General features: G+C 35.5%; 1 protein-coding gene across 5 annotated transcripts in view; it reads right to left on the bottom strand.

Moving 5' to 3' along the window:
- TAPT1 (transmembrane anterior posterior transformation 1) overlaps window positions 1-21,289 on the bottom strand; it is a 53,846-nt gene that overhangs the window by 15,128 nt on the left and 17,429 nt on the right. For all 5 annotated transcript variants that reach the window (XM_075752418.1, XM_075752416.1, XM_075752417.1 and 2 more), the window contains 7 exons: window positions 15,232-15,394; window positions 11,269-11,404; window positions 10,287-10,384; window positions 10,068-10,137; window positions 3,727-3,807; window positions 2,772-2,881; window positions 1,129-1,188 (listed from right to left, as the gene is read on the bottom strand). In XM_075752418.1, the coding sequence (XP_075608533.1) occupies window positions 1,129-1,188; window positions 2,772-2,881; window positions 3,727-3,807; window positions 10,068-10,137; window positions 10,287-10,384; window positions 11,269-11,404; window positions 15,232-15,394 (718 nt within the window). The remainder of the gene's footprint in view (window positions 1-1,128; window positions 1,189-2,771; window positions 2,882-3,726; window positions 3,808-10,067; window positions 10,138-10,286; window positions 10,385-11,268; window positions 11,405-15,231; window positions 15,395-21,289) is intronic.

Below are 21,289 nucleotides of genomic sequence, written 5' to 3'. Positions count from 1 at the left end.
AGAGCAATTAGGACACTGAATCCAAACGCACTATGATATTTCATCTGTACATTATTACTAGCTTAGAGAGCTTTTTGTATTAACTTGACTTTGATCCTCAAATACTGTACAGAAAAACCCGTAACAGGGATAAAAGAACAATTATCCATCATACTAGCAACTTTAAATCATTCTACAAAAATCTGTAATTAGCCTCAGGATAATTGTGTTAAAATAATTTTGAAAATACATTTACATTTGAACTCTCAAAACACAACTACTTTGCATGACAACTTTCATGTAGTATTGAACATCATGCCAAAGTTAGGTAGCATAATATAGGCACTCATTTTCCACAGAGGATCCTTAGGAAAAGTAATGGGGTTTCTAGAACTAATGAACTGGTTTTTTAAATTAACAAATTATTAATAATTGTTTGTAATTGAAGGGGTCTAACTTCTTTAAGAGGTGTAACTACTGCCTTCCTAGCAAAAGCTATTAAACATGACCAAGAAAGCTACAGAAATGTATTATAATAAGTTCATTTACTACTTAGAGCACTCATCCAGAGCACTCACTAATAGTTAAGACACTCATCCAGGAAAGGTATGCTGTAAATAGTCTTCCAAAAAACAGTACTAGTGAAAAACACAAGCAGTCTGTGTGTTCTGTAAATACCCATGCCGCAACAGTAACATGCACAGTACAAACATCCCTATACATCTTTGCACACTGTCTGTGAAGAAATAACAAATTCCTAATGAATGCTGTATTTTGATCCAACACAGTTAAAATAAAGTGAAAAGAACAGTAATTTAAAATTATCCCAAGAACATCTTAAGCTTACTTGCTTCCCACAGATATCAAAAAATGTCAAAGTTGTTACAACCATCCCCTGACTATAATGTATTTGGAAGAGACTTCTCAACAATCTATTAAAGCCTAAACTGACCTGAACAACCGGATAAAAATAATATAAATCACAAAGAAATATTCCTGCTATGTCTTCTTAAAAAAAAGCAGAGTAGAATTTCAGTCCCGCAGGAGTGTAACAGTTCTATATGTATTTCTGTATGTATTTGTTTCAATAGCCCCCCCATGACAATTATGTTCATTAATACAAGAAAATGCATTTATTTTCAGGCTTACATTTTTCTGTCGACTGCTAACAAGGTCAAATGCAAGACTGGCTCTGTATTCACTGTAGACCTGGAAAAAATCCAGCACATCGGATGTGTGATTGATTTGTTATCACACTTTATAGAAGCTATTAGTAAAATATTTCTGTAAAAATATTATAAACACTTATGCACAGGCTGAAGGAGTCAAAGTCAGTTTTTCTGAGGTTTAACTCCCCCCTTCAACAGATGAGTCTATATTTCTGCAATAAGGAAACTTGCATATATATATATAACAAACAAACAACACTATGCTATGTTTTAGCAATTGAATGAGACTTTATAAAAGCATTTACTGAATTTGAGGATCATCAGAAACACAAAAAGATAAATCATGTTTTTTCCTACAGTTCATAATTTGTTCTAAGCTCCATGAAAGGCAGCACTGGGTTCAAATTAAAAACGTGAGAGAGCTTATATACTAAGCAAGTGACCCCATGAAAAAAGCAAACTGTATCAGAAGATGAATGAAGCTTTTTTCTTTAAAACAGTTCTGCATACTAAGACAGAAAAGCATCTATTTTAAGGATAAGTGGCATGGCAACTCGCACTGCAGGTGTTCAAAACTTCTGAAAAAGTCTGATCTAGCAACCATAAATCTTTAGAACTTCATACAAAAAAATATAAAGTTTGTTAAATAAACCTTGCAAAACTGTCACTTGCTACCTCCATCCATAGCCATCCTCCAGCTGTTTTAGCACGCTGAAGCATGCTACATTTTTGGCTATCATGACTTCATTATTGCTGTTTTCCACACTCTCTATATGAAAGTAGGGCATGTATAAAAGCCTCTGGCATCAGGGAGCTTATTAAGCACATCTATTAAACTTGTTTCTGCACTGCCCAATGTAGTAACTTTAGAGATGCTGAAAAAGATAGCACTTCCAAGTTCTGATCTCATTTCCTGAAAAGTGGTTTTAATAGTGGAAAAATGCTAACTCATCTCTTCACAAATTTATCAAGTGCATTTGAATTCATACAACATGCAAGACAAATGGCCGATGTATCATGCCACACAAAAAGTAACTTCATCTACTACTTTAAAAGCAGGATTGCATAACATATATGGCCTAAGAAATTTCAGGAATGGGAAACTAACATAACCTACTTCCTATTAGTGCTCCAGGGACAGTGGAAAAATATCTGATTTCAGATTCCACCTTTAACACACATGCAAGAACAGAGATTCAGCAGCCTCACAATATCCATTTTTCCTAAATTTTAAACTACAATCCATTCTGTTAGGAAAAGGTACAAGCTCTCTTGACACTGTGGAACAAGTAACCTTCTGTCAATTTAACTAGTGATCACTTCACAAAATTATCTGCCAGTTATGTGAACTGTGGTTATTATGTGAACTGTTATATAACACTTTCAATAATTTATGGATCTGGAACTACTCATTTAGAAGCAGAGGTGTTTGTTCCACATTATAAAGATCCTCACAAGTATAATATATCAGGAAATTACCAAGCTTTCCCAAATGATATCCTATATATGAAAATAACAATTTTTACATTTCCTGCACTGGAATCAATTTTAAGACTTAAAAAAATATTAGCAAAATAAACTACAACTTAAAAAAGCACTCAGCATTCCAAACAGAATACCTACATCAGCTGTGATGTCATTGAATTTTGTTATAAAGGCATGTTTCACAATATCCACTGCAATTTCTGAAGCGACCACCATGCAAACATCTGGGAATAACACCCAAAGATGATCTGAAGATTGGGAAGAAATAAGTTAGGCCATTTAATTTGATGCCAGTACACAAAAGAAATTATAACGCTTTTGCTCAACAGTGAAAAATCTTCAAGTCTGAACAGTCTGTAACTTTACATCACCACTCAGCATGTAGTGTGCAAGTTCTCTCTTATTCCATTGCGGTTCTAGAACCTTACCAGTACTATACAACCATACCACCATTAGGATCACATTCTAAAGCCTTTACTTCATAAAGCTTCATCTCTGCTAGGAAGACAATCTTTGCATGTACTAGATAGATGTTTAGTATGTATGAGGAATAGACAGAGGACCTGTAATTTTAGATGCTTATGGTAAAATTTAGGTAGACTGGTAACATTCAAGCAAAATACACCATATAGATCAGGGTTCAACATCGTTAAAGTTTTAATAAAATGTACTCAATGTGGTATTAAAATCCTAATTATAATCAATATTAAATTACAAATGAAAAATGTTTACATAATTTCTATGAAATTTCAATCTCACTAGCCTCACAAAACAAAATTTTCTAGAGGATCCTTCATCCTCAGTGTACTCCAAGGAAATGGAAGGGCTGGGAAGAAATCATTCATGACACTACTTGAAACATAACTATGCATGTTTGTAGCATAACAGCATATACTTCTAGCAGAAAGGATAGAGTCACTCTTACAAGAAAGCCAGGAATAAAAAAATGAGAATCTAAGTTATTTGTCAAATTAAGATTCCTGAATTAAATCTCCTAGTTACGCTTACCTTTCAGATTGAGTAAAGAAGAGACAGTTGTTGATAGCACAGGACTTTGTCATTCTATATTTAATTTTTCTACTAGCTTACTCACCTGGATTCCATGAGAACTGTTCCATATTTCTTAGACATACAATTAGTAGCAGCACGTAATTGGTGAACCTCTCCTTTATATCTAGTTAAAAAAAAAAAAAAAAGACACTTCAAAGACACGTTTATTTGCATTTATAGATATCTACTCATTCTAAGGTTCTACCATTTATTAAGTCTTGGATTAGACAACCTTTTCCACAAATTGTTTGACTGGATTTGAGAGGAGGAGATGCTGGGAACCTCACCACAGACAGGATCTCTGCAGTATGTTGTGGCCTGACTGGAGGTCTGTCTGATGCTGCATCAACTCAGGGTTCCCAGCATTAGAAGGCACTTCAGTTGTGACTTGCTATCACTTTTTCTAATACATTAATAAAATAGTCATCTTTCTTGATAAAGGTTGTGCATTTCTAGTGGGATTCAAAAAGAACCAGCACCTCCTGGTGCAAAAATGGAGACAATACATCTGTCTGTCATTACAAGTTATTAGCAAGGCAATTTAATTTTCTACATATCATGGATATCCAAATTGCGATATGCTGGGTCCAGTAGTGGGGGGGGGGGGGGGGGGGGGGGGAAGTGTTTCAAGACAACTACTACACTTTATAAAGTTCCTACTAGTCTTTCACATTGCCACCTTAAAAGGGAACAGCATGATGCATCATCTAGTTAGCAGAAATCCTAAGAACTGTAACACAAAAGCTGTCCAACTTGAGATAGAGTCCTATGACTTGCCCTCCCAGACCAGGCAGGGTCTTTTTTCTACTTTAGTACCCTATCTCCAGGAACAACCCACACAGCTTGCTCCAGGGAACATCACATTATTTAACATATTAAAAAAACCTCTCTGAAATTGTATTATTGAAAAATGGGGTAAAACCTAAAATGTAATGTCACCATAAGTTATTAAGCCCAAAGTCGTCCTTTTAGAAGGCAGAACAATTATGAAAAACCATGAAGTTATTGTAATCACTTGTTATACCCATTGAAAACATGATAGTAATTTGTGGACAAGTCATCTCCAAATCCAAAGGGTTCATTTCCTTAAGCACCTCAAATATTTGACGAGGTTCTACCTACTGATTTTAGTCAAAATTGAAAGAAAATAAGGACACAAGAAACAGAAACGTTCAGCAGAACACACAAGGATCAAGCTGGCCAAAACCGTATTTGACACTGACTTTGTGGCAGCAGCTTCCATCATCTCTGACTGACTACAGACCCATGACAACGTTCATGGCTGCAGTTACTATATTCTACTATAACAATATCCCTCATTTTAAAAAAGAGGTTTCAAAATCCTGGCAAGCCTGAAGGAAGGTGGTGAAAAGAAAAGAACAACTCCTCCAGGAGAGGCAATGAAAAGCACACAGAATTCAAGAGGAATGAGGCTGCATGCACACACATAGAAAGGCGCAATTTGGGGTACGTAAACTCATCTCAGCATGGGCTTGGGAAGGGTCAGAGGAAGCACTAGTTTCTAAAACAGAAGTGGCATATGTATGGGGAAAAAACCAAGGAAATCCTTCAGTAAAATAAATTTAAATACCAGAAAAAACAGGAGATAGGTGAGCTCCTAATCCTAATTTCTTTGCTTCCTGCTGATAACACTCCAACAAATCAAGTATGTTCCTCTGAATTCACCAAATACCACCCAAATTACTAGAACACAGTATTTTCTGATAAATCTAGTTATGATCTATCACTTGGTGCTGTCTCTCAGATTAATATGCAGTCTAGCACTCCTTGATCTATGTTCTTTATCACACCCATTAATTTTGTGAAAGCAATCACTGAGTCTTCAGACTTTTGTCCCCAAAAAAATCTCAAAAAAGGTTTCATCTTTTATTTCCCACATTGCATACTTCCACACTGCCATGATATATCATTGATCAGCAATATGTAAGACAACACACAGATCCCATCTTCAGTGCTTCAGATCCCAGGGAGGCCTATACAGATAAAAATTCTCAAGCGGGAAGTAAGGACCTTAATTCAGGCCGAAACATTAAAGCATGTCTCAAGCCAATCCTTCAGACATTTATTACCTGCACAGTATTTGTTAGATCACCAGTCAACAGGACTAAATTAAGAAGGGACATCTTTGGCCTTGAATTTCCTCCTATGCTGTAATAATAAACATTTCCCCAACACTAATTTCTGAGACTGGATGACAGGCTGACACCTATTTTTCCCCTCTGTTTATTTTTCCTGTTCTCACTGGGCTCCCTTCTAATCTCTGCTGCCCGAGCTGTTCAAGGCTGCTCAGAGTGAGAGGAATGAGTGTGGCTGCTCTTCTTCATCCTCATCCCTCTCATCAACTGATTGTCAGAGACATAAGCAAGGGAAAAAGGGCTTTTTACAGCAGCTTCAATAGTAAACCCAAATGATTCACAAATTTGTTTCATTTCTCACCCTCAAGGACAATAGCAAACAAGGCTTCAAGATATACAAAACAACCAATGGTAATCACTCTTAAATCCCAATTAAAATTTCAGAAGACAAAATATGCACCAATAATCTTTCATCATTATGAACTTATTTGATGTTACTTTTTTTTTTTTTTAAAACAGGTGAGGGGAATTTGCTGTACCGTGTATTGCCACAAGTGAGGCTACATCCTTAGATTCACACTTACAGACATCATGCTCTTGAAGAATAAAGGGAAAGTAAATTACTGTATTTGTGTATCTGGGGAAACAGTGACAAGCCACCAGTCCTAGAGTTCATTTATAGAGAGTACAGGTACTGGCAAAAGAAAATGTCTCTATTCTGCTTTAGCATGACGAAGAGTAAAGTGGGAAGAAAAAGGGATCTCTCTTCTTCATTCTCCATCACAACAATCCATAACAACATTGATATAAGCTATTTCAACTCAGTTTCAAACATATCTCAGAGCACTGGTGATAAGCACATCACAAACTGTTTTTCAGTGAAAACACAGTATAGCTTTAATAACCCTTTCCATGATAAGACAAGGTTAAATGACAGCCAAAACAACAGGCTTAGGACATTTTAAAAGGTCTTCATCTACCTCCACAAGCACATGATTAAGAAGTTTACTTTCTCACTGTTCATGCTCCTAAGTGTTGAAGAACTGACATCTATCACTAATTCAGCTATATTCATCCCCCTGACTAGTCTCTTGTCAGCACATACGATGCATAGACTGCATTCTAATACCATGCTTAAACTCTGCTCTTAATAGGGCTGGCTCTGAAGCCTGACCACACATCATACTATATACTCCCCACATACATGCTTTAGCTGCAACTTCAAGCAGCTATACAATCCCCAAGATCTTTGCAGGGTTGACCTCCTGCACCTAAAAAAATAACAGGTTTGGTTTTATTAGATAGCTGAGTAACCAATGTATATCTCATGGTCTGTTCAATTAGTTTTTATGTAGATGACTCACAGTTTTTTTAGTCCTGAAGTTAGCTTTTATGAATTAGCTGTTATAGTAGAATTTTAAATGGCCATACAAAGGTGAGAAGCATCAATGACTCCACTGACACCAAGTCCAGAACTGGAACTACTGGGAAAATACTACAGTCACACATCAGCTTGCTATCCACAATGCCAAGAGAAAATGATTTCACAGCTTCCAGATCTAAATTGGTAGCTTGGTGGCACTTCATAGCCTGGTGTCTTACTACATAGCATCTTCAATATCATGCAGAGCTCTGCAAGGTATTTCAATGCATGATATAGGACATGTTATAACAAAGGACAACTGCAACAGTTCATTTCTGTTTTCATGGTTCTATGCACAGGATTACTTGCTTTTGAATTCTATTTATAGCAACTTCTCTTGATCACAATGTCTGCTCTTGAGGTCATTAATATCTTACCTTCCTGATAGTTCGTACTTTTCTTTTGATTAACATGTTAAATAAGAAGGAAGTTTCACCTATTAATGACATGGTTCTCAGATGCCTCAATGAGATACTTATTTCTCCCCCACCAAGAATTAGTGTATGTAGTTTCTGTGTACTGAACAGTATATTTTCACTGAATTTAAACCATGTGTTAACAAGGGTAATATTTTGAGCAGAGCCCCAGAAAGGGTGGAGCAAGAGAGCATCCATTCAGTCTGTCTAAGCTTAATCAGCTACTGTTGCCATTGTTGCCCTACAGCAGAGACTGCACACCTGAGAGAACAGCTGGAAGAAACTGAAAGGAAGGTGGGAAATACATGGTGGAACCTGTATTTAGTGCTTTATTTTAGTTCAGCTCTGGCATGCGATTTAAGCATATTGTGTTCCAGGACGCACAAGGCACTCCAACGGCTAACTGGAAGCTCAGTCCACAGGACCAGAATAGCCTCAGTTCCAGGGGTAGGATAGAGCAGTGGCATAGCATGTTAATGCAAGATGCACTACCATTTCAGCTACAGGAAATAAAACATTTAAAAGATAACAGAGTTATCAGAATACATGAACTGAAGCAATGCTGATCCATCCTTACTGAAGCTGTGATGCAGTAAATCTGTTCAAGTTCAAAAGAGGTGAAAATCTCTCCTAAAAACCTGTCTACATTATTTATCTATGAGATGAAAAAAACTGCTATTTATAACCATACCAAGAAGTGTTCCAGGAAGGAGTTATCTCTTTGAAGGGAATGAATTAGCTTGTTTTGTGCACTCCTCTGTGTATGTATTCACCTGCTCCATCCCCGTATGGTATAAGGAATGGCATCACTTTTTCCACCAAGTGATAAAGGGAGCCCTGATACTGCTATTATGGGTCTCAAATAATAACATTTAGCAATAAACTATTGATATACGTTTCTTCTAGCATACTATTGCAGGTGCTTTTTATGGAGGAAATTACTAGCCATTTCTAACAGCAGTCCCTCAATTATTTCAACATTTAAATCAAGAAAGAGGTCTGGCCTTTCAGTAGGAGAGCTGGGTTCGTATTTGCAACTATTTTCTGCAAGTATTGTGATTAATTAGAGAAAATTTATAAAAACTCATCTATGCTTTCTGTCAATATTTTAGTAAACATCACTTTAAGATGTTCTCACTGTAAAGTTAAATACATTTAATTTTAAAAATGTAAGTATCTAAATCTTGAAATAAAAAAAATACATACTTATTAGCACAGAATAAACACCTTATCAACCTGGCTGGTAAGATTTTTTTTGGGGTGGGGTGTTAAAAACTTCTATGAGGTAATTAAAATTTGGTGCCAATTTTTCTGTTACATGATATATTTAAGATTTTACGTAAGTAGTCTTTCATCCACAGCATCACAAAACAACTGCCATGCAATATCATTGCAGTTTGTAGATGAATTAGACACAAATCACATTAATAGCCAGAATTCAAAACCTGAAGCAAGCCTGTTCGAAGTTTAACTCTTCATAAAAAAAAAAAAATACGATTCATCCATTTTTAAATAAGCAGCTACATTTTTTTTTTAACCTATTGAACATTTGAGTTCTCTGGTTTAAAAAACTATGGAGTTGCAATAAAAAAAATACTTTGTTTGCTTATCTGTATAAAATAGCTTTGACCAAAAAAGTCCTATGCACAAAATAACACAAACAAATGTGTTCAAAGATCAGAAAATAATACAAGCAAAGAAGCTCTAGTACAACCTTAAAGTGCAATCTCTCATATTAGTTTTGAAACTAAGAATTCAACAAATATTTTACATGGCTGATATCAGTATTAGAAAGAAGCTCCATCAAAAGATACTGGTAAAGAGCTTTTCCTCAGGAGACACACTGAGTAAGATTTCCCAAATTTCATACTAAGCAGCATCACAGTTAAGAAGTGGCAGAAGCATAACATGTCTCCCAAGGATCCTCTACTATTATCTTGCTAGCTACTCAAAAGTTACAGTTATCTCTGGTATTTCCTTCATAAGCCTACTTCATCATTACATTCTTTTGCAGGGGAGGAAGTATTTCAAGATCCATCCTCACAACTGCCGAAAAACATGAATTCTGAGGTCTCTGTCAACACAGCACACCAGAGAGTCAACTTTTTGAAAACACAGATGACTTCAGAGGCTTTGAAGCATGGATATTTTGAATATCATAACTTAAATCTGAAATTTGTACTTAATAACAACTTTAGCACACAGACAATAGGTTGTTTTAGCACCTCAAAAACTAGCCATTTAAGGAAAAACAGTGTTCCTGTTCCTGAAGCGGAATCCCAGTTTCGCCTTACTGAACCAAACAGTAATAGAGAAGATGAGGAATTCAAATCAGAATGCTCCAATTCACCACAGTAAAGCTGTTTTAACATCAGTATTAAAGAAATGAATAAATTAAAAATCAGCCTCTCATTTCACATTTTGTTCTGATTAGTGCAGCTATACATACCGCTGTTGGACATTTGAAAAAGATTATTCTTCTCAAATTTCTTGAAAACACTTCCTTTTATTTCAACGAACTGCAAGTTTTAAAAAGTTAGTTAGTTTTTGTTGATAAAAAAGTGATATAAACAAATGAGACAATCAATATGCAAATAGACATATGATACACAAAGAAGAAGGATGCTAAAAAATTTAGGGTAGCTATATAATAAAGCTACATACTTACATTATTGGACATCATGATGGTAAGCAGTGATTTATTGTGGGAGTTGAAGGCCACATTAAGGGTTGTTGCTTGAACCATTATAAGAATAGCATGCAGGACTGTAGATAGCAGGATTAAGGAAGCATATCTGGAAATAATTCCGCACAACAGCACTGAACAGCACCAAACCTCAAATTTCCTATTCTGCTTCCAATCCAAAGTTGAACAACAAAAAACAACAAAAAACTTTCTATCTCCCTGTCAACTAGATTTGCAGCAAGACAGTACTTAAAGCTATGTAATGTAACCACAGTGCTTTGGAGCATGGAATAATTACGTTAGTTTTTCTCGTTCTAAAAGAGCCCAATGACTTGAGTCAGGAGAAACAGCAATACAACCTGAAGGAAAAAAATCTGAGATAAAGAAAGATTCAGAATTCACCTAAAGATTTCAGAATTCTTGTACTTTCTCCTGTTTTCTCTAAATTAATCACATCTACGGGAATATGTATCTCTTTACAGATCATTTTCATCAGTTCACTGTAAGGTTACTTCACACTAAACTCATCTGCATCCTGAATATGCATGAGTTTATCCCTTCATTTCAAGAAAACGTTTTCAAGCTAGGTGTTTGTAGCATTCTACTAAATAACAAAAATCTCACTGTCTTCAAGACCTGTGACCCAAAATACTCAAATACACATCAGAAAACAAACTTTCCATGAACTATCCAGTTACTGTTTTTCATTTTACTACACATAGGTATTAAAAAAAGCTGTCTACTACTGCAGTGGAATACTATCATGAAGGATGTTTTAAAGCAGGTTAAAAGGTGGTTTTTTTTCAATTCATTTTAAAAACCTGTAGTACTGGCAATCTCACTTTGAAAGTAAATTAAATGATTTAGGAATACTTTCAATTTTTCAAATATATTAAAATAATGCAGAGCAGTCACCGTGTAATTTAATTTACAAAATTTTGCAATTTATTGAAGAAAAGGATACACACATACAGCACTGCCATGAAGAAGTGAGGAATCACACCTATGTGAGCTCTTTTTCTTTCCTTAGGTTCTGTAGCTGTCCAATAAAGAGCATCCAAAATATCTTGTCCAAATGAAGAAAACAGACGATCAGCCACCTAAACAAGAAGAACTTTTTACTGCCTTAAAGCAGTATTTTTCTCTCTGACACTTAACTATAACCATGTAAGTACAGCTCAATCTAAAAAACTTTTCACATATTTATCATGTTCCATCTCTTGTTCATTCCATTTCCACTCTGGATTTCACAGTGATAGTGTTCCTTTTGTATACTCAGCAGCTTACTTTCCCTCTCAAATTTACTATCCCCAATAGTATTTACAATATATAACCATGAAGTGTCATCTCAGATGCTTCCTTGGAAGACATCCACGTACAGTTCAAACTTCAGCCTTTGATAAAGTAGTATGTATGTTGCATCAACCTATCCTAAATGTTTTTTCCCATCCCTCTGGGCTTAATAAGGGGAAAAAAAATGATGAAAAGTGAATTTCAAATGTCTGATAGAGAACATTAGCTTATAGGCACAAAGAGGACTGAAATTCAATTTGGTTTTACTGTTTCCTTACACCTTGGAATAAAGTATACACTCAATACAAATCTCTGCATAAAGCAGAATTCAAAATTAGAAGTACTATAACACAACAGCAAGTGATCAGGAGGGAGCAGAAATTCTGCCAAGAAGGTAAAATCAGTTTCAAAAAAACCTACAAACATCTGAAGCATAACCCAAAGAATATATGCACAACTAGGAAACAATCTAGCAGTAATTCTAAAGATAGGAAGAAAATGGACAGCAATCTGAGCTTGTAATTCAATGCCACAGCAAGAAAGGTCACATGAAGTTCCACCTGTTCTCAACATTTTATCATTAGCAAACACGTAAAACTGAAGATCATTACAAGGAAAGTCTTTTTTTTCTGCCTATACACTACAGTTCAGTAATTTCAAAACTAAGCTGCACAGGACAACAGAAATAGCACTTCAGAAATTAAATTTGGTATCATAAGGCTCGTGTCTGGCTGAAAAAGAGTTATCTTTCATTGTTTACTAACTCAACTAAACTGAAAAAGTTAAATATGAAAAACTCATTATCTATACTTAATAAAGACAACTGATATTTCCTCTTACTGTCTTTCTGTAAGACAACAACTTTGGATATCTTAAAACAACATGTAGCAATACAGAACTAGGTGCATCATGTACCTGCAAATATTGAACCATACATATTAACTAGAAAATAATTCTTCGGACAACATAAGTAAACCTAGATTTGAGATCATTTCCTGACTTTGTTAATTAAGAGTTCTAAAGGTAAAGATACCGAAGGGAGGGAATGCATATACTTGAACTTATTCAACCCAACATTTATTGAAGTTTCCTAAAATACGAAGGCTGAATTAAGACATCTGGTAAAATTTGTTTTAAGTAAACTGTACTGTATGCTACCCTTTAAGCATCATCTATGAAATAAAATGAAAAAAACAAAAGCTGATGAATTATTATAAATCTGAAGTTCAAAACCCCATCAGTTGGAGAGATATTTACAGTGGTACTGTTTTCGGCTTTTAAATTTTGAGAATTAAGGTGCTCTGCATTATTTGGTTCCTGCTCATTGTGATGACCCACTGAGTAATTGCACCTGGTGTAGTAACACCAACTACAGAATGCTTAGAGTTTGGTAAGTTTTTGTTCACAATATTGTGAGGGTTTTAACAGATAAAACAGTGGTTTTGCATTCCTTTTTATTTAAGCAGTCCTTGTTTCTTAGCTGACAGGATAGAAAATATTAAAACCCACCACACAATATTGTTGCTTGCTTTTCCAGATATGACTTACCTAAACCCTACATGCCGGCTCCAGGCTCCAGCAGAATTCCGTGGTGAGTGCTGTCACCAGCGTAACGCACACTGGGGCTTCACAAGGAGCAGGAGCCGGTGGGTCTGAATCTAAAAAAGAAAAGTGTCATTTAAGCTAAATGTGCTGAATGCTCCCCTCAGGCTATCTGGAGCACTCAGCACATAATTTGAAGATTTTGCATTCCTCATATCTGTCCAGGACAATATTCCCCGGACTTGCCAACAGCCGAAAACATTAGGACAGTGTAAACATCTCTGTCACTCAGTGGTCTACTTAAATTAAAAAGAATTTCATATTTTGAAAACTTGTGAAAATAAAAAGTTTATTACTTAAAAAAGGCATATTTAACAGTTCCTTAAAAAGCATTACTTGCATTAGTAGCAAAGACTTATAAAAAAAATTCAAAGTAGTTTAAGCAAGCCAACATTCAAACTGCTGAAAGCTGACTATCAACCAAGTTTTTCAGTGGGATCTCATGACATTTTCTGCCAATACTGTGGCTGCAACCTACCATTGTAAAAAAGCCCCTTAAAACACACATGCCCTCTGCTTGGCATGTTGGGTTTCATGAGACACCATGGAAATTAAATACCATTTCCAACTTCAAAGTCTACTGTAATTTTTCTAATTACTACGAGTGGTAACAGACTTCCTCCTTTCCTAAAAAAAGAAACTGAGGCAGCACTTTCTAGTTGAAACACACACTTTTTGGTTCTGCCAAACATAGCAAAGAAAATCAACTTTTCTCCTCTTTGCTCAAAATGGAACTTTCACATTCACAGCTTCCAATTCACTGCAAACACTGCAGTCTTGAAATCATGTGGTAAGCACATATTGCTGTATATTCTCAGCTTTAAGAGAAGTTACAGGAAGTAGTCTTCAAATAAAGAGAAATTACTATTTTGAGCACATGGATTTATTTAGTAAGTGATAAATCTCTCAAATTTATCTGTGACAACTACATATGGATGAATATTTCCCAATGCAGCTAAAATCCACATAGTAACTCAGTGCCAATTTAATATTTGTACATGTTTTTCAGCAAATCTAAAATCAAAGGAAACAAAACCCTATGAATAAACAACTGAGGTGGCTTAATCATTATTAAATATAATATTTATTTCACTTAGGATAATGAAGTGTGTTCCTTATGCAGTATTTGCATATCTTATGAGGAGAGAACAAAAGTTTTTAGACAAAATATTCAGATTTTGCACAAAGCATGGCTCTGTTTTAGCAGTCTTCAGACAAAGGTACAACAGATGTTCAAACAAAGATTAACGTTATTCAGAGACCCTGGAATCCCAGTAGAGTAACTCTTGTGTATAAAGCTCTGACTGAGTCCTTTTAAGAGGCTGTATTGCTAATATATCCTATATTTGCAGGATGGAGATAAGATTGTAGCTATGAAGACATTAGGTACTTTGTGAATCACTGATCACAGAAATGCAATTAAAAAACTCATGCTTTCTGTTAATAACAAAACAGAACCATTTCCCCCCCAGAATTTATCTTTATCGTACCTCCCAAAATAGAATTTCCTTTTCTTGTTTCACTATATTCACTCAACTTACTGTTTATGTACTCAGGCTTTTGTCTGCTAGCCAGGACTGAGACAGGTCAAGCAGTAACATGTATCCTTGCATCCAGTGAAAGCTATACTTCCATAATGAAGAATTAAAAACCAGATTCCATGTCTTCTACCATCTTCCTTCTCTGTTCTATCTCAGTATCTTATCATTATTTCAAATCAACAGTTTCTACTTTTCTCAATGAGTTCAAAGCCTCATTCATTTCACATTTCTTCTTCTATTTCCAGTTCTCAATTTTCATTCAACTAAATTGATTCATGAGCTCCAGGAACTAGGCAATAAGAAGCAGTATCTACAAAATTTATTTTTCACAAACATGTCTGTTTCACTACATCTAGGCTTATTATCACGGGTGTGTGCAAGTTTGTGAGAATACGAGATGTGCCATATTCTAAGTACAAATACTGTAATACAACAATCATTTCAATATTCTGAGAAAAGCATGCTTGGCATTCTGATGGCAACACTCTTACCTCAAGCATGTTATAGATGATGTAGAGCTTTATGACAGACTGTCCCCTTATCAGATGATACATCATCGAGTAGTCAACATAGTGCATCATGAAGTAGCAGATGACCAATATAACTCCTTTGAGAATGTCACATACCTGAGCAGGTTGTAGCAAACGTCTATCACTGAAATACAAAGGGCAAAAAGTTCCACTAAATGTCATATACCCACAAAATACAAATGTTATCAAGTCAATAGGAATTTACAGAAGCTGTTAATCAAGGATATATTTTAATGTAGTTTATTACTGCCCCTTCCCCTGCCCCTCACTCCAACACAAAATGAACACCAGGATCGTAACACAGTTACAGATCAGACTCCTGAACAGGACTGTATTCTCTTATCTACCACATCCATTTAGTTAAAATATTGTATTTATTGGGTAAGAGCTCCCACTTGTTAAGAACCTTCCACATGCATGCCCTTTGGTTTGTAATTTACCTTCCCTCTCCAGCCAATTCTACTTATCATTTTGACTTCCTCAGTTACAGAAATTGTATTCACTATAACCAAAAGAAAAAGAAATGAAGCAGTCATCTTCAATTTCAGTATAGTGAACCAGATGCTGAAGAAAAGGTTTTAAATGCAATTCCGTATCTTCTTTTAGCTGTAAGGTCTGCAGCAGCAAACACAAACAATTTTACATCAGAGCTTGAGGCTGATCCTCAACCAATGCAGAAGTCTTCCATCTACAGTTCCACAAGTTACGCAGAAGATTAAATGAATCATTACAAATTTCATCCTATAAACTAAAACTACAGGAAGAAAAGAGCTTTACCTCAATTGCCACAATAGCAGCCATAAGCACAATAACATTGCAAGGCAGTATTTACTTGTCTATTTACTTACTTTATTATTAATAGGACGTAAAACATTTAAAAAGCATTCAAACTAAATCAAAAGGTTATTTGAGAATTAAAAAATACAACGTTTCACAGAAGTCAGAACCAATTAGCAGAATGCAAGTTATGCATTTTTATTTTCTGTATTCTTAAATCACTAGGTTATCCAGAGATTAGACAACGGTCCCATAACCTGATAATAGGTTTAGAAAAAAAAGTTAGAGTAAGTTGATAAAAATTCATGCTGTTTTTAAAAAACATCTGAACAGTTACTTATGACCCCTGGGAGTCAAGACTTTCTACAGCCCCTGTAGACAAGTCAAAAATCCCAGCTACCTGACTCATTCTATTTAAATTCAACATTAGAGCTGGAATGTTATATGTTGGGTTTCTTTGTTGTCTTCCATTCAAAAGAAAAAAGCCCTGAAGACAGCATTCATGTGTTAAGACACACACACAGAACCACACAGTGTCATTCTACAATGAGTGATAGATCATGCTCATTCTATGAGGGACAGTATGAAGGAGAGTTTCCAGAACTCTCAGAATTACAGTATTACACTTTGAATAGAGTGCAACTGCTCCTTTTATTATATACTTTTAACTGCATAAAGTGTATTAAAATTAATTATTTTCTGAATATAGAATTCAACCTAGTCCAGCACATAAGAAGTGGTTAGAGTAGCTTTCTCACCCTAAAAGACATTTTCTTGCTCTCAGAAGTCATCCAGTAACCATGCCACATTTAGTTTCAGGCCAAGTCCTTGACAAAAAGCCTCAGTGAATTTTCTCCCCCCCCCCGCCCCCAATTGAGTTTCAACTGAAAACACCAATTTAAAAAATTGAAGAAAACGGGAACTGTCCATTTTCCAGCACATCCAGTATTTGCCTGCTGCTTAAAGAAACTATGACTATGCCCTTGCATAGCACAAAAAAACCCTGCACCCTCTCCAACCCACAAAACTACATTTTGAAAGTTTATTGCCCTATTTAACCACATCTGACTTAAATTATTAAACTTATTTAAATATATTAGCATATATTGAAACGTTTATAGGATATAAGCAAGCCTATGATTATGATTACCACTCACACACTGAGTAACACAGCATGTTCCTTTTTCTCCAACCTACTTCAATTTTGGAAGTGTACTCAGAGTCATTTCAGTACAAGTCCCCCAGCCAACACTCATACTCTGCAATACAGATTGGGGAAAAAGTGGTAAAGGTATTACTACTCTGCAACAGTAATACCAGGTCTTAGTGTTTGAAAAAAAGAATCAAATTTGTTATTCAGAAAATTAGCATCTTCATTCTTCCAGCAAACACCTACCTTATCATTAGAGTACTTGTGAGTACCTCGTAGAGAAAACCTGACTAGCAAAAGAAACACCCACTTCAAAAGTCTATGTTTTAAAACCATGGCAAGGTACCAATTTTTACAATGGCACAGTCTCTTGTTGAAACACACTAGTAAGCAGAACCTCTTTCTGAAGGTTCTGAAGCAGTCCTTCAGAAAGATTCTCACAGGAAAATGCTTTGATGTCCACAAATCAATACAGACTGAAAATTATCATGTTAAAGGTTTTCTGGCTTACAAATAACATCAAAAATGCTCAACCACCAGTACAGTCACAAGTCACAGGTACTCTGTGCTGTTAACCCTATCACTCTTCTACTTGTGTTGATTTTCATCAGTATGACTACACTCACTTGAGTAAAACCAACTCAGGAGAAGCCGATGTAAAGCCAGATAGCAACAATCACAGGGGAATACAAACTCTAAGAAGAGACTACATACAATAAAGAGCACAACTGCTCTTCTAAAGGTGGTCTCAACTCTGAAAACTAACTCAGGAGAATAATGCCATATGAAGGTGCATCCAAACTCACACACAGCATCCTATACACTGGAAAGATGAAGGTATTTTGAGAATGCACGGTGTACAGAACAAAGGGAACATGACTACAATTCAATTCAAAGGTTGCCTGAAAGGGGAAGATCAACTACACTTGATGCACCTTACGGGAATTAAGCTTTTGTAGAATGGAGTACATTCAAATAATATTTTTAGAGAATTTTACCTCTCCAAGTGACTTGGATTTAGTTTCTCAGTAGTCTATATCCAAAAAACTGCAGTAAACACTCCATTTTTTTCCTGAAGTTTTAACTAAAACCACACTCTTAATGTTCTATTCAAAGTTGTGCAATAACTTCTTGTGTTTCTCATCCACATAAGAAGCAGAACCAACAGTAATGCTATGACTTCTTCAAAACGTGTCTTTAAAAAGTTGCAAAAACATCCTTCACAGTTTCAATTTACTCAGTTTGATGACAGAAGGGCTCTCAGCACATCTAACCCCTAGATAGTACAAGGGATTATTGCAAAGGCTGACTACAGAAAACTGCTTTTTAGAAAGTGAAGAGAGTAACAAGATCCTGGCATTTAATTATATTACAGTGTTCCTTCATTGTACACTAAGAAAGACCCCTTCATGTTGACTAGCAAGTAATCTATGGTCTACAACTAACAAGCTTCTGGTTGAGACATATTAACCATGACTACTGCATAAATACACAAAAGCACTTTTATTGCAGCAGAATCTTTTTCCGCTCTGGCTAATAACATTTACAAAAGGATTTTGAGATGTGGCTCTGAATATAATATGGGATAGGGATAATTATTTCCTACAAAGACAAGGAAATCAAGTAAATGGATTAAGCCTAACTATTTGTCACCTTCTGGCAAATACACAGAACTAACTGCAAAGCCTGCAGTTATGAAATGATGCAGTCAGTGTTCAGTGAGAACTGAACAATGCAGTTTTAGTGTATGTTCAGGCTCACAGTAGTTCAATCTGTACTCGTGACAAATAATTCCTATCCTTCGCATTAAACTGTTTAATACATATAAACACACAGAGGTCGATGTGATTTTATGCCTGTCGTAAAAAGTCTTAGCCCACCTATTACATTTTCTGCATCCATTTTTCTCAATATTATGTTTCTACTTACTGTCTCCAGTAACTACTCAGTGCCAACACGAGAAAGTTCTTTCATAACACTACTATGTAATCAAATGTCATGATTTATATCACACATCAATTCATAACGCTGTATTCATCTGCACCATGAGTACTACAGAATCTCAAAAAATCACAGAAAAAAGACTGTATCGGCCAAGCTAGGACAGCTATACAAAAGTCAAGAAACAAACAAGAAATACATGGCATAGTGGTGATAATACTTTTAATATCTCATTTGAAAGTAGGGAGCCAAGAGGTAGTGAGTTACTGTACAACTCTAGAAACCACTGAATGGAGATACAAGTAATTCAAACAGCTTGGCTCATTTCAAAAGACTTTGTATTTTTACAGTCGTGCATGAAGTGTGACAGAATACACAGGGAAAGATTTCACATGAAAATTAGTTATGAGTGTTTTTTCTCATGAGTGAGGAGAACAATAAATAAAAAGCATAACAACTATCTTGTATTATCTTACAGCATGCAGTAGAATCTTTCTACAGAAATCAGTTCTTTTCCTTCAAAGCTATCCCAAGCATACACTAATACTGCAGAAGTGAATTAAATTTTAACACTTTCCCAGCTTTAGTGAACTCCACTCTTAAAAGATAGTATCATGAGAGCCTTTGTCCAAGATACAGTTCCTCTAATATCCTACTAGATTCCAGAAATAATGTGAATTGTTTCACAATTTCACTGATTACATACCTGAATATAATCTGAAACTTTCACATCTCAAACCAGTAAATACGTAGATTCAGGACATTTGGACTGTCCTTCAAAAGCACCTTATTTAAGCTACAAGATTCCCTTCTTTTCACCTAATTATTTTCTGCCATTATTCTGTTATTACTTCTAACACTTTTGCTATAAGTCATGCTCTCCAAGATGCTTTTTACAGAATTTCACAAGTGGTTTCAATATGCTAAGTCTCGAGTTGCCACTTTTAGCTGTGCAGACTAGACTACCAACCAATCAAACTTTTAACTTAAACTTCTTCAAATACCAAAGTACCTTAATAGTAAAGAGTAAGGCTTATCCATTCTTTCTAGTATCCGCTATGTAAAATCTTGTATTGCTTTACTATTACTACCGAGAGCTGTTTACACAGAGCTGTTTAAACATGAGATGATCCTTCAATCTGTAAGACTGAGTAAAAATCCAAGCGTTCCTCTACAGATAAACTCACACTTTAATACTAACTAGCAAATTAAGACAACACAGAAAAAACACATACAGGGACTTCAATATTCTACAGCACGTACTTAAGATGTTCGAAGTCCTCAGCCTTTGGGTATATTTACCATTACATCTACTAATTGACAGAAAATGTCCACTAAAACACACTCTTATGTCTCCAAATAATATAATTATACAAATGCATGCTTAAGGAGAGATACAAACTTATTATTCATTTTAATATAAGAAAGTGATGTGCAAGCCTTACTGCTGTACCTCCCTATTCCACCAGTCTGCTTCTGTTTCAGTCCAGACAATTAACAAAAGGACAAGCATGCCAAGCTCAATGCTTATCACGCACTGTTTGAGGCAGTTCAAAGTGAAACTATGGCAAAATTTATACAGTGTGCTGACTGACATCAACCAAGAACTAGGAATTCAGAAAACCTGTCTGTTACAGAAAAAAATTTGCTTTTTTCAACACAATTCCTAAGTTCAAGGTTTAATACTCATTCTTCAAACTTTCCAGTTTATCATTTGTCCACCTTGAGACACATTTAGAAAGTGTGAATCCAAGTCTTTCCCCTGTTCAGAAAACCACTGTGTCCGTGGACGTCCTCCCCCTTTAGAAAGCTAAACCCAACCAACTTCCCTTATAAACAGTTAGGAAGAATTACTTCGCTATTCTATAAAGTTAAATTAAAATACTATCAAATTAGAATACTACTAAATATTCTGGCTACCCACAAATTTGTTCTATACAATTTAGGAACAATAACAAAAACCTATTTTTTTTTCATGATTACTTGTGACATGTAACATCCACCGTGTTACAAAATCAAGAGTCAAACTTAATTCAAGATACACATAAAACAGCTACCAGAAGAAAAATTTGGTGCGAAAAAACAGTGTTTGCCACAAGCAATCTCCTTAGACAAGTGAAAGTTTAAGGAACCAGCTACCTGACTCATTTT

This window comes from Balearica regulorum, chromosome 4 (genome assembly GCF_011004875.1).
Source record: "Balearica regulorum gibbericeps isolate bBalReg1 chromosome 4, bBalReg1.pri, whole genome shotgun sequence".
NCBI classification, from domain to species: domain Eukaryota; kingdom Metazoa; phylum Chordata; class Aves; order Gruiformes; family Gruidae; genus Balearica; species Balearica regulorum.
This window is presented reverse-complemented; position numbering and strand designations above follow the sequence as displayed.